At 31.3% G+C, this 15,577-nt stretch overlaps 1 protein-coding gene across 5 annotated transcripts in view; it reads right to left on the bottom strand.

The window, feature by feature from the left end:
* The window catches only part of inaE (inactivation no afterpotential E), a 130,125-nt gene that overhangs the window by 67,058 nt on the left and 47,490 nt on the right, over window positions 1-15,577 (bottom strand). For all 5 annotated transcript variants that reach the window (XM_076448352.1, XM_076448350.1, XM_076448353.1 and 2 more), the window contains 2 exons: window positions 9,384-9,468; window positions 8,158-8,292 (listed from right to left, as the gene is read on the bottom strand). In XM_076448352.1, the coding sequence (XP_076304467.1) occupies window positions 8,158-8,292; window positions 9,384-9,468 (220 nt within the window). The remainder of the gene's footprint in view (window positions 1-8,157; window positions 8,293-9,383; window positions 9,469-15,577) is intronic.

The raw sequence follows: 15,577 nt of genomic DNA, 5'->3' as shown, positions 1-15,577 counted from the left end.
GACACAAGTTGAAACACAAGCAACTAACACACCATTACATCCACCACTATATTGGTACAGATATGTAGACGACATGATTGCGGGATTCACATCTACAGGACACACTTAATTTTTTCAATCACATTAACGCTATACATCCCAACATTAACTTCACATGTGAACAGAAAGATAGCAATCAAATATCATTTCTTAACCTCAAAATTACAAGAACCGATACAGAATATAAAACAGAAATCCACCGAAAAATCACCCATACTGGACTATACATTCCTTGGGACTCAGCACATGAAACAAAACAAAAACTCCACATACTAAGAAACCAAATCAACACAGCCATAAAACTATGCTCACCAGATAAAATTAACGATGAATTAGACAAAATAAAACAATACTTCATCAACATCAATACGTTTTTTCCACAAACTGTAGAAAACACCTAGAAAATAGCAAAATCAACTAACAAAAGTAAATATCCCACGAATTAAAAAATCGCGAAACCATATATGGCTGCATACCATATATTCTCAACATCAGCAGAAAAATAACCAGCATTTGGCAAAAACTGGTAACAAAATATGACATTCCAGTTAATACCAAATTTATTCAAAAAACAGGCACAAAACTGAGGTCTATACTATGTAAAAACTACATGGACAAACACCATCCCAACATTATTTATAAAATACAATATGATAACTGCCATTTCTATATTGGAGAAACAAGTAGAAAAACGGAAACCAGATTCAAAGAGCATAGAAAGTTACATTATAACATTGCTAGAATTAAAAGATGCTACATAATAAGTGTTGTAAGCAAATATTCTTAAACTATGAAGCCAATACTAAACTTAAATAAAGAATGATTTCGACAGAAACTTTGAAAGCCTGATTATTCCTATTTCTAAACAGCGTCCATCTCATCTGAATAAAGAGAAGTGTTTATTTCAGCCTTGCTAAATAAGCTTTTATCTCACCCTTACATTCAATTGTCTACGCGAGTCTAGCTAAACGTTTGATCTGTTTACTCAGTAGCGCATTTTATATTTAATAAAATATCTTATAAAACAGTATTTTTGTTAAGTTTCTTTCCCTAGGAGACTTTTTGACATTTTTTCTGTCTGCCTTTCACCTAGCATTTTAGTATTACGAAAAGTCATAAAACTACGGGTACTTTTTAAGTTAACCGAGCGAACACGTTCATACGTGGAAACTCAAAAATCCTGAACTGGTCTCCATCATCAAAAGGTATTAAATTGTTGAATTAAAATGTTTATTGTAGGAAATGTATAAAATCGCAACTCTTGAACTCACAAGAATTGAGTATTGTTCTTTGTACCGCATCTTCTTATGTTAATAGGATTTCGTTAATTAAATTTACTTCTATAATTGAAACACTTAAGTTCAATGAGGCTTTTATTACACGCGGTTTTATCTATATATGAAAATAACGAATAGCAGTTACTCCACGTGAAGTCTCATAAAATGGTCAATTTTGTCACAGCTAGAAAGATCGATGCTAAAGCAAAGTTTGAATTACTACCTACGATGAGTAGCTACACATATATCGATAGTGATACTTTATTCAATTTTTTTCTATAAATATCAGTCAAAAGATGAGTCGTGTTATAGACGTTGTCTGTCTGTAAATGCTATAAACATTTTCAAAGAACTTTGAATTAACAAAATCATTCTTTTCATGTCGAAAAGCTTGGCTGGAGAGAAACTGTAAGTTGTTTTTTTAAACGAAATCTGAAGTTATGTATTTGAATTGTTTGATAAAAGTGTGAGATATGTGTTTCAGACTTCATTGATAAACCTGAATAGTAACTAAACGCATGAGCCACTTTCGTATTCTTTAACATTATCAAACTATAGGGTGTTCGGAAAGTCACTGTGCAGTTTTGTAATCATATTTTATTCAGTCTATTTCAAGCCAGCAACTGATAGCGGTGTTTAGAAATAAAATAAGAAGAATTTAGGCCTGTATTGATGCCAACATGGGTCACTTTCAACATTGTTTATAATTGTTATTCATATTTACCTCCTGTATTCTATATTGAAACATGTCTGTTAATAAATATGTAAGTGCACAGTGACCTTCCGAACACCCTGTAGAATGAAAAATTGCTTCAAGTTGGTAAATAAGTAAACATCACAACACATAAGCTTCAATAAAGCTCTACTTTCGTTTATCTGGCATCTATATGGGCTGGATGTTACTGCTCAGTTCTCTAATTTAGACCTCATTACAATATGTCTTTTAATGCCGATGCAAAATGTTAATGTTTTTACTACTCTAAACTCTTTTCCCAATGAAAGAAAAACATAAAAACTAACAACCACACCCGAAGTTATGTTAAAGTGATGAAGTTGAGCAGGAATGTAGATTCGTTACAAAGCCAGTCGTGTTATGTTACGAATGAGTAATTTTATGGTGACGATACAGCTACTATAGAAGTAGGTTTGTTTTCAAGACACAGTTTTCACTATGTGAGCATTCTCGTTATGACGACTTGGTGTCCACTATATAATAGTTCTCTTTCTGATGATGCGACTATTACAATAAGTATTCTCACTCTCACAATACCGCCACTATAAGTATTTTCGTTCTAACGATACGGCCATTATAAAGGTATTATCGTTTTGTTGACATTACTACTATGCATAAGTGTTTTTAGTTCTGATAACACCGCCACTACATAAACATTATTTTTCCAACGACACTAGCACTAATGAATATTGTTATTCCAAATAAATGGCCACAGTATGAGTATTACCATTTCAATGACAGAGCCACTATAACCATTTCTATTCCAGCGATAGGCCACTATATTATATTAATTCCAACGACATCACCACTCCAATTATTCTTATTCCAACGATATGAGTATTGTTATTCCGATGACGTCGTCACTACAAGAGTAGTCACATTCCAACGTATCCAAGCTGCAGAAACTTTTTAGCTCTGTCTTCGATCCAGAATGCCAACAGTATATTTTTGTTCGCTGCCTCTTACTACACAATGTTTATCTTCATATTCATGCAAATAATATATTAATATTCTGTTCAATGTCCGTGCAAACACAAAATGTCTAGCATACGTCACAAAATGAGTTTCGCCCAGCAAGGCAAGGCAGGACAATACGATAATTTTTGTGTGTGTATTTTCCATCTTTCTACATGAATCATAAGTACTGACTACATTATTTTTTTCTCTGCGAAAAATAATGTTATTCAAGTTTGTTAAACCTTGTTAATATTTTTTATCTTCGTAGAGCCGATATGTATGTTTTTTTCCAGTGAATATTTCTTCCTGCAGGCATCGAAAAATTAGTGTGTGTGTGTGCGTGCGTTTTTTCTTAAAGCAAAGCTACATTGGACTATCTGTCAAGTTCACCGAGGGAGATCGAAAAATTAGAAGTTTTAAAAATTGCTGAGGCATCTCTGTGTACTGACACAACAGTATTTTACTTAATGACTGTTGTACAGTTTAGTCTCTAAATTACTATACGAAGAACAGATGACGTGAGAAGAATGTACTACAATATTTTAATATTTTTTCACATGGCTTACTAAATTTAAATGTTGATAAAAAACACGCTTTGCTGTCGGTGCTTGCCGATAGTTCAGCGTTGACAAAAGCAATGCTTATTATTGGTGCTTACTAATAGTGTTGACAAAAACATGCTTTATTATTGGTGATTGCTGATAGTTCAGTGTTGATAAAAAACATGCTTAATTATTGCTGACGTAGCACATTGACGAGCTGCCCCACAAAATACGCCCATTGTAAAGAATGCTTAGTTCACATTCATTTTAATTAATCAAAAACTAATTACGTACCGTAGTCTTGAATGAAGTGGAGTTAAATAAATTAAAATATGTGCATTAACATCAGTGTCATTAGTCCTCTACAGACACAGCTCTTGTGTATACAAAATGTAAACAGCATTTGATAATGGTGTCTAAGAATTCTAATTACTTTTTGCAATTTAGTAAAATAAGTAGAACATGATTATTTAATACAAGAACATAATACTCAAAACTTCCACCAGATGGTACGAAAATTCGACCCAAGATCATCTGCAGGGTAAATGAGGTATAATAGTAAAGTAAATCACATAAAATGAAGCAAGAGAAAGCAATTTAAAGTTCAAAGTGTCATTTAGTGATATTTGTTTTAATTATCATATTGGGGTAATATATTAAGACATCTTAGAGAATTCAAATAATTTCAGTTAAATGATAGATGATCCCATATCCATGCTTTAAAATTCAGTGGAATTAAGTATTTGTTAAAAACATCAATTTATAGAAATAGATAAAATGTACTTAGCATTTTTGCCCATAGTTTATTATATTTATGGGAAGTACAGATTCCAATTTAAATTTTTGGAGTTTATGTGTGGACAATTGGTAAATATATACATTTTTATCTGAAATTTCCTGTTTAATAGAGAAGTACGTTTACAATGGGCATTATATTTTCTTAAACACAATAATTTAACGAAACTTTAAAATAATTCATGTAATTTTTTAGTTCTTTTTCGCTACTGCTGGCCTTTTATTTGTACATTATCATTCTTCTCTTTATTTTCAAAATGTGCCTCACAGATAACTTCAGGAATGCCAAAGTACGAGAATAAGACGTAATTTCAAGATAAAAACATAAAACTGCAGAAAGTCTACTTAGGTAAAGGAATTTTTCAATTTTCATTTAGGGATCCAGTATTCAACTTTTTTTCCAAAAGAAGAAGCTCTGTACAATTTGGTATTGAAGATCGACATTTCATATGAAGTAACACAACACAGTTTTACACAGAGAATTTGGCATTTCTCACTGAACCGCATAGCACAGTCTCACAATGAGAAACAATATTTCTCGTGAGGCAAAACAATGTAAATTTAGACAAAAAATTAGTGAGTCTCCCGAAATAGCACAATAAAGGTTTACACTGCTGATAGACTCGTTTATGAAGATGATCAACATGTAACATGACATAAGTTTATTAGAAAGATACACATTTATCGCAAAGCAAAAAGCACAGCTTTATAAAAAAAAAATTCTTGTGATGCAAGATAGCACATGTTACTAAAAGTAATAAATATTATCTCAAAACAACACAATACAGATTTACAAGGAGTATCCATATTTCTTATGAAGGAACACAAAATAGTTTTACACAAATTATCAAAACTTAATACAGGTCACTAAGAGGATCATCATGTGTAATGAAGCATCACAGCAGGCTAACATTTTAATTAGTCAAGTGGAATAATTACTATTAAGATAAAACAGTAAAAATAGAGCATTTGCTCTGCATAGCAGAACTTACCAGCATGTTTCAGTAAAATATATTACGTATTGTAATTTATCTCGGATGAACACGATTTATTATATCACTTACATTACGTATTACGAGTTCAAATATCCAGAAGTTTTAATTTTCATGTGGCAGTTATTTGAATTTCTATATGTATTAAATTTATGATATTTGCCAACAACATTGATACATACAATATTCTTTCTTGACACAAATATATTTTTATATACAAAAAAATATAATTTATAACTGTTATTACAAATAGTGGTTTATATACAAGACCATTACAAACAATACTGAGTCTTATATTTAGTCTGAAACTGAATCTTTTATCGACGTTCATGGAGAGTAAATTAATTATGTGTTTGATACACCGTTTGACACCCGTCCGGTATGGCCAAGTGGGTAAAGTACACGACTCGTAATCAGAGGATCGCGTATTCAAATCCCCGTCACTCCAAATGTTATAATGTGACGGTAAGTCCAATTATTTGTTGGTAAAAGAGTAGCCCACGAGTTGGCGGTGGGTGGTGATGAATAGTTACCTTCCCTCTAGTCTTACACTCCTATATTAAGGACGGCTAGCGCAGATAGCCCTCATGTAGCTTTGCGCGAAATTCAAAAACAAGCAAAATCTCTTGATAGTTAGCTAGTATGAAAGCACCCATAAGGTTTCACCGCCGATTATATCTGTTGTCCTCGTAGAAATAAAAACTTCCAAATTAATTGACCGAAGTTGAACGAGTCATGATACTCGAAATATATAAATATTCCTAATCAATTTCTGTAATTTTCCTATTAATAAACGTTAAACACAATTATAGCTTCCGAGACTTAGAGTATAGTAACTATAGCACAACAGTAACTATTTCCCAGATAGCTGCTTTTATACGAACTACACGAGATTCTTGAAATTTTGAATAATGTTCGAGAACATGCTAGAGTTTTCGTAAAATAAGTATTGTTGATTTTTACTCTCAAGAATCTTTTACAAATTTATAGCACAGGTGGAACTTGTGCAATGCACGTCCAACAATATACGTAATACGCATCAAACTAAAACACACGTAGGTATTAAAATCAACGTATAACAGTAACTCTATTACAAACATCAAAGTAAGAACTATCAACTCAGCTAAAACAAGCCACGAAAAGAAAGATCAGCTTTTAAATGGTCAAAATAAAACATATTAAAGCAACAGTTATCAATTATACTGTAATCAACTTCTTCAAGAAATACAAAGTTGAGATTTCAGATTCTCGAAGCAAGATACATTAAAATAACAAGTGTCAGTTAAACTGTAATAAATCACTTTAGGAAATTTGAGATCAACTTTTGGATTCTAAAAATAAGATTGTTTATTTGTTTGTGTCAGAGCAGAGCTACACTGAGCTCTCCGCTGTGTCCACTATGGAGAACTGAACCCTGGATTTTAGTAATATAAGTCAATAGACTTAACGCTGTCTCACCGATGGACCAAAATAAGATACACTGAAGTGGTTTAGATGATAATTTATACTTTATATCATAACAAGCCACTTTGGGAAATAATAAGCCAGTTTTAAATTCTCAAAATAAGACTTATATTTCAAAATTGATAAAAATTGATATTTTGTAGTTTTCTCCCATGATATTACTCCTTCTGATCTTGTAGATTAAGGTTTACAGATGCAAATCCAAGTCAACACAATTAGTCTCACGTTGATAATCCCCTATATATTAACAAAAAACTCTGAGATAAAAGAAGAAGTCTCAGTTATTTGTTTCGGTTTCAGAAAGTTTTTGATGTGAAAATATACTTTCGTTTAACTGCATTAAAAGGTGCTGATTGTCATGTTAAATCTCTACTGATTAAGAGAAATTTAACGGATTATTTGAAACTAGATGAGGATTTTAAATTCTTTAGTTAAAATATAGTAATGATTAATATTATTTTGAATGTTAATTATTTGATTTTAATACTAGGGAACAATTTAAACAGCCCAAGTTAAATGTTGTGATGGAAGGTAAAGGCCACTCAGAGGCTCTTTTTTCTGTCTTCCTTAGATTCACTCGTAAAATAAATTAAGCAGTAAAACAAAATAATACAGTATAACAAAGTTTGTTTGTTTTTTCAATTTCGCACAAAGCTACTCGAGGGCTATCGGTGCTAGCCGTCCCTAATTTAACAGTGTAAGACTAGAGGGAAGGCAGCTAGTCATCACCACCCGCCGCCAACTCTTGAGCTACTCTTTTACCAACGAAGAGTGGGATTGACCGTCACACTATAACGCCCCCACGGCTGAAAGGGCGAGCATGTTTGGCGCGACGGGGATGCGAACCCGTGACTCTCAGATTAAGAGTCGCACGTCTTAACACGCTTGGCCATGCCAGGCCTGTATAACAAAGTTAGTAGTTAAATAACAACATACTATAAAATGTAAAGAATTAATTCGCTAAAACCTTGCAGAAAAATGAATGTAAGTAGTTCAATAAAACTATATTCTGTAATTCAAAGTAAGTTGGTAAATAAAATAGTACTCTATAATGTAAAGTAAGTGTTAAATAAAACCATATGCTATAATGCAAAGTATGCAAGCAATAAACCTGTACTGTCAAATATAAGGTAAGCAGCTAACAAAACTGTTCTGTATAATATAATGCAAACAGTTAAACGAAACCTTCTTGTATGATGTAAAGTAAGCAGTTGAAAGAGTACATAGAGTCATATAATATTAACAAAAACACCTCAATAATATACTGCTCTGATGATATCTTATGTATAATGGCTTATATTTTATGATAGAAATATAAACATATAAAATATATAGGTAGAGAGAAAAAAAACATTTACCTCTTTAACAATTGCTTGCCTCTCCATTCTCTGGTACTTCCGTAAGAGGACTAGTCCAGCTACAACGTCAGAGGGAACAACATCCAGATCCCGGAAAAACTCAGACAGAAGTTTGGCTATTTCTGCAAAAGAATTCTCAAGAGAAGAACAACAACATATAATTAAGTGCATGAATATATATATATATATCATATATAGCACGATAAAAAAATGCGCAAGGTTACTTAATTTATAAAATACACTTTGAAATCAAAATTACAATTATTAAATAAGCTTTCGTCCTGTCATAAGAATGTGATTATAGTACTAGACGTGCCTACTAATATTTTATTGCTTCTTGCACTTATGCCCATTGTCAACGTTTGGGCTACTTGTTTGAGCTAATAGTAGACTCGCATTACGTACATTCTCTAAAGCCTCAAAATACCAAGCGCATTTTAGTATCAACGTTAAGAGTTAATTAGAGTTGAAATAAATGAAAATAATGAGATTTTACATAAATTAACCATTTTTATTGTTTGTTTGAAGTTAAGATGATGACTTAAGAAAGTCGAAACGTTGTTCTCTACTTTATTTCAATTAAAGTTTTAATACCCATACCAGCTGTCTTGAGATACATTTTTACTTCAAGTGGGTTTCTCGTCATCATGAGTTCTCAGTACATTGACAGATGAAGTATAAGAATAAAGTTAATGAAAAACTTTCTTTCTTCCATTACTAGAGTCACCCGCTGAGTTACATTTTCGAAACAAAGCTTACCTCTAACTTTTTGATCTGTATACACAGAAATTTATAAAATTAATCACTTAATGTTACACTGAGTGCTTCTGAGATTTATCCGAGATTCGTTTTAATATATATACACACAAAAGATGTTTTTAATAAAGCATACACACGTTAAGCAAAGTCTTTTATGTAATTTGTGATGGGAGCTGAAACAGTAGAATTTTTAACAGTAACATATTAAATATATAAAATTGTTCCTAAACTGTTAATCACATTTCTAATATTAGACTTATTTTCTATAATTTTAGGTTAACTAGTTAACTATTATTGTTGGGAAGTAGTCTCAAACTTTCAAGTTTTATGTGGAAATATACATATGTTAATTATATGTTGTGGGGTTTTGTTTAACCCTTCATTTCAACATTACCAAAATTCAAAAACATTAACTTAGAACTTGTGTATGGGTAAAAATATAGATAGTAAAGAAAGTTCTGTCTCACCTGATGTCTGTCCGTCCGTCCTATGCAGCAAAACAACAGCCTACACCTTCTGTTCCAACTGTCCTGATACTCTCTCATTGCTTTTCTGGAAACAAAATCACGTTCATTAATCTATAAAATTAGATTGTTATTTACTGAAGTTTCAGTAGAATTTTAAGGGATTGACGCGATGTACAAACTTTTTATAGCGAAATAAAAAATTGCAATTTCTTGAAAGAAAAATAAATATTCAACAACATAACTTTTCCTGCTGAAATATACCTAATCTAAAACATGTATTTTAAACCAGGGAAGATTTATTTGAATTAAAAATTGTACATCTCTTCTGGATGTTGTATTTATGAATGATTTAAAATATTTAAAAGATTAATATAACTTAATTAAAATATTAAAACTAAAATCAAGATGGTTTTAAATGGTGATGTTCCGTTATATTCTGCACGCATTATGTTGTAATGAGAAACTTTATTAAAGGTAGCTTATGAGGTTTTTTATATTTATAAATACAGACACGCTGTATTTCTTTCTATGTTTCACAGAATAGAAAATTGTTTTCATAAATAACTAAAAGGATGTGGGATATCTTTATCTTTCAGTGCTTGATGAAAAGTTCTATATGTTTTAAGCGTGATATTTGTGCTTTTACAAAATATTCAATTTCTTCGTTTTTTTTTAGTGCAAATTTAAATACGCAATAGGCTACTTTATTATGTTCATAATTGAGAGTAGAACGCCGGATTCAACGATATGAATCCGTAATCTTATTGTTGGCCCACTGGAGGACTTAATTGTTTTAAATGAGCAGAACTAAATGTTTTTTTTAATTTTCTTTTGTGAAATTTAATCTTATTGCTTTTATTACTTCCAGCGGCGATATATTTATCTACAAAGAATCCAGTTTATCAGAATATAATGTGTATTAGTAAAAACCTGAAAATATTTATCAAATACAACATGCTATATATGCATAAAATTTTTTAATACATTTCAAATTGTAAGCTAAATATTCTTTCGAATTTTAGAAAACATTGTTGTTAAGCACAAAGTTATACAAAGGGCAGTCTGTGCTCTACTCACCACAGGTATCGAAACCTGGTTTCTAGTGTATAATTCTGTATACGTACCACTGATGGGCAAAAAATATTGTGTTCAGATTTTTGGTATAAAGTGTCAGATTATAAAACAGTGAATAAAAATAAATATACGGTAGAATGAAATAAAAATTCATTAAAATTAGTTACAGTGAAGGTTTTGAACTTCTACATATATAAAAAAATAAGTTTATTTGTTAATTACATTTTGCGTAAAGCTACTCGAAGACTATCTGCGCTAGCCGACCCTAATTTTAAAGTAATAGACTAGAGGAAAGATAGCTAGTCAACGTTACCCGCTGCCAGCTCTTGGGCTATTCTTTAACAATGAAAAGTGGGATCAATATTAAAGTTATTACGTCACAAATGTGAAAGAGCGAGCATGATTCGAAACTGCGACCTAGAGATTGCGAGTTAGGCGTCCTAAATAGCAATTGTATTAATAGCTTCACATGTTCTATGCAGGAAGAATAAGAATGTGTGTTCTTGTAATATATATTTTCAGAAATGATTTTTTATAACACTTTAGATAAAAAATTTTGTTTATTTCTTTTAAGTAAATACACATACATGTACAAGATTTTCTTTAATCATCAATTCTAAATAGAAGGAATTATGCCATATATTTGTTCTAATTACTATTAAAATGAGTTTTATATGTCTGTTTCGTTTGGTTTGTTTTGAATTTCGCGCAAAGCTACATGAGAGCTATCTGCGATAGCCGTCCATAATTTAGCAGTGTAAGACTAGAGAGAAGGCAGCTAGTCATCACCACCCATCGCCAACTCTTGGGCTACTCTTTTACCAACGAATAGTGGGAATTATCGTCACATTATAACGCCCCCACGGCTGAAAGGGCGAGCATGTTTGTTATGATGCGGATATATATGTCTGTTTTAAATATAAAGGAGTTTTTTTAACAGCAGTTTTGTAGTTTTTTTATAAACGCGTTTTACGTAGGTTGTAGATACATGCTTCTGTTAACACGTATTTTGTGCCAGCCTTGTAATAATCAATGTAAGAAACTGAATGCAAAATTCAGTGACTTAAATGTGTGCATGCAATAAGTGTTTTCGGGGAAGTGTTTTAAAATCAAAAGGTGCAATTTCTTGTCCGGTATTTATATTTTATTATGTGAGTTATAACTCAGAGACCAAACATCTAATTATATATCTGACTTTAAAAGCTTGACAGGGTTACGACATCATGAGTCATTATGATTGTAAAATGTCTACACAAAATAACCAAAGAGGAGTTTGTTTTTGGCATATCTCACCATATAATATTTAAGAGAAGTCTTAGATATTCCAATTATTTTCAATTTTAAAATATCTTTAGGAGAGGCTGAAATCACACATCGATAAAGAGTATCACTAAGATACGATCGTAGTTAGATTTAAGATGTAGTAAGGATAATTTTAACGGAATGTGCAAAGATGATCCTAAACATGACTTACGAAGCCGAATTTCTAAAACTGAAATTTTTATAAGCGTTTATGAATTATATTCGTATTATTTGTAACTCTGAAAACAAAATTTCAATATACCCCTTTTTTAGCAAGACATCATCAAGAATGTAAGATGTTCATAAAAAATTAAACTATACATAAGCCTTTATAACTTAAGGCTTTTTGTTTTCTTATAGCAAAGCCGCATTAAGTTATCTGCTGAGTCCACCAAGGGGAATCGAACCTTTGATTTTAAAAAGAAAAATATACAGAGAAAGAAGTATTTATTATTTTAAAAATCTAATTCTGATAGTTGGGAACAATACATATAAAACTTCTTTAAGAATTATGAATAACAAAACACTGGAACATCAGACTATTCAATTTTTTCTAACATTCCAGTGTTTTGTTATTCGTATCCACAAGTAACTATTATGTTAATGTTTCGGTTATACATATATGGGAGGACTGCATATCTGAAGTTTCTTACAAAATTACAGAGAGAAGTATTCTACAGTTTAAATCTCGTAAATTACAATAGTCTATTTGTTCTTTTCTCACAAATCGAGGCCCTGTTTTTAAGTAATGAACACTCAGAAAATATGAACCAAAGTTTCACAAAAGAATAATTCTAAATTAAGAAGAGAACGTGCTATAACATTTAGATATAATTTTCACTGTGGAAATATTTTGTATTGATATGGATTTCGTGAGTCGCCTGGACGTACCACTGCTCAAACTATTAGGCACAAACAGAAATAATCGAAACATTTTTACATCAAACTGACGTATCAGTGCAGAAATATTAGGCACAAATAGAATTAATATAAACATCTTACAATGAATAGATATACTAGTGCACAAACCATTAGGTACAAACGGAATTAACAAAAACACAAAAATATTGTTCGATGATGAAATGAGATTGGATGATAAACTTAAAAATTAAGATGAGTTAAAATATTGATTTAAGAAAAAGAACAGCTATACAATAAGTTAACTATTAAAGTAAAAGCTAGTGAAACTTACGAAATAATTAACTAGAGTATGAAGTTTGGTTAAAGGGGCTATAATTTAAATTTTGAAACTTATTACAATGAACACGCATGAAATTTTGTAATTTCAAACCGAAGAACTTGTAAAGCCTTATGTTGAGTTAGTGTAGTAACAATATCAAAACCTGTTAGTAACAGCAAATAAAAGCGTATGTGATGTCCAACTGACAACAAATACCTACCACACATCTATAACCTTGAAGTCTTCGACTTCCTTCACTACAGGTAAAGTCCATAAATGACATTATATTGAGTTAATTGTGGTTTTACTTCTCACAGCGTCCAATGTAAAGAATTCACCAAAACAACCATTTTTTTATGTAAGATATCCAATGGAATTAATTGAAACATTATGATGTTTTTGTTAAACTTTTATTGCTCATATTGTTGCGGACTCTATAACTAACAACTTCGTGGATCTACAAGCAATATGGAATATAAGTAGTTTAGCAAATGTATTTAATAACCAACGGGGTTCCTTCTCGTTTTATTCCCTCTTTTCTTTATTTAATATTTTTTTAAAAAGGTATTGAATAAAACAATAACAAGGATGTACATTTAGAGTAATTCAGTACATTCAGAATTTCGGTAAGAGTTTCAAAAAGCATTATTCTTTAAAAAACACTTTTTTCGAGTTAGACGCTTTATCTCACCTGAACAAAAATAATCAGATGAAAGGAAGATGACTATACAATTTTGAATTCAATATTTCTTAAAGTATCGAGTTTGTTAGAAAAGTAAGGTAAACAAATAACGCAACTTAAGTTTTTTTCCTTTAGAATTAGAAGTATTTCAACACATTTTATTTTTCAATAGAATTCTACAAATACGAACGCTTCCTTATGGATCAACTCTAACAAAAAGTACTTGGTACTATTATTGATATTCATAAATACTTTGTACTATGACTGATGCTCCCTTCTCAGTGTCACAGCACTATATCTGTGGGCTTACAACGCTAAAATCCGGGGTTTCGATACTCGTGGTGGGCACAGCACAGATAGCCCATTGTGTACCTTTGTGTTTAACTTCAAAGCAATAACAAATTTTATTGATATTTACAAATATCAACATCGCTGAACCATCAGAGCCCATATATATATAAACTTTACTTTTGTGAAGTTGATGTTGAAATATTAAACAATTATAGCGGTAGTAAAAAGTGCCTTTTCATTTGATTAATACACGATGTGTTAAGTTTTTGTTGTTAACCTCGACAAAGCAGACGTTGTAGGATTGGTTTCTAATACTTTTCATTGTCACAAAAATACGTTAGACATAGTGCTCAGTTCGCATTTCACAATATGATTGTTACTGTTCGAAAGCTTATAACAACTATCTTGTTTTAGTGCTAGGTTTAATTGTAATTAAAATATATATTTTATTCATTTTCAATTATAAAGACACTATATATTTGGAGAGTGGAGTCTCTTAAACTAAGTAAAACTACCAAGCGACTTTTTGCCTTTAACAATTCCATGAATTTTTTGTTAAAAGTAAATTATCGTTTAAAAGCAGTTTCTTTTTATAATTATTAAAGTACTTTATTTGAACTAGGAGTTCGTTTTAGGGTAATGTACATATCTACTGTTAATTACTTCCTTGCATTTATTTATCTATATGCAAGTAATATTTCGTTTATATGTGAATATAAATAAACGGTAATTGATTTTCCAATTGTACTTTTCATTTTGTTTAGGTCCGGCATGGCCAGGTGGGTTAAGGCGTTCGACTCGTAATTCGAGGATCGCGGGTTCGAATTCTGGCCGCACCAAACATGCTCGTCCTTTCAGACGTGGGGGCGTTATAATGTGACGATCAATCCCACAATTCGTTAGTAAAAGAGTAGCCCAAGAGTTAGCGGTGGGTGGTGATGACTAGTGGCCATCCCTTTAGTCCTACACTGTTAAATTAGGGACAACTAGCGCAGATAGCCCTCGTGTAGCTTTGCGCGAAATTCAAAAACAAACAGACAAACATTTTGTCTAAACTAAGCAGCTTTCAAAATAATAACGGGGATCTTTTTCGCAATGATTTTCTTAAATAAGCTGTGATTCGAGTTACAACATAGCTTTGCTACTGAATAATGTAAATAAATTTCACACACAAACTAGAAACCTTTCCGTTTTCCTCCTTAAAACTGAACTGTTTGGTATAGGCTTAGTTGTGGAATGAGATGTAGATGTATTGAGCAGCATGATTTTAATTTTGTATATAAGAATATAATTAGTTTACACATTTAATTTACGAACTTGATTTTAATACTCTTCATCTCAATACTCTTTTTATCTCTGTTGTTTAAATTCTAGCATTATAATTTAATATGGACTTGTCTGTATGATAATTTTCAATGTGAGTGCCAAAGTAGTTGTTAAAACATTACTTGAACTTGATTTTAAAATGATATCGTGTTAACATCTCAAATTCTCTCACTGACAGTGTTCCTGATGTGAGTGTGATAAACATAAGGCACTAGGTCAAATTTTCATAGTATTTTAGAAAATATGAGGTCATTTTTTCACAAACTGTAGGAGACAGTAGTTTCTATACAAAATTTGTTGTAATATCATCCACTAATATATGTTTCCTTTTATAATTTC

Source organism: Tachypleus tridentatus, chromosome 8 (assembly GCF_004210375.1).
Source record: "Tachypleus tridentatus isolate NWPU-2018 chromosome 8, ASM421037v1, whole genome shotgun sequence".
Lineage (NCBI taxonomy): Eukaryota > Metazoa > Arthropoda > Merostomata > Xiphosura > Limulidae > Tachypleus > Tachypleus tridentatus.
This window is presented reverse-complemented; position numbering and strand designations above follow the sequence as displayed.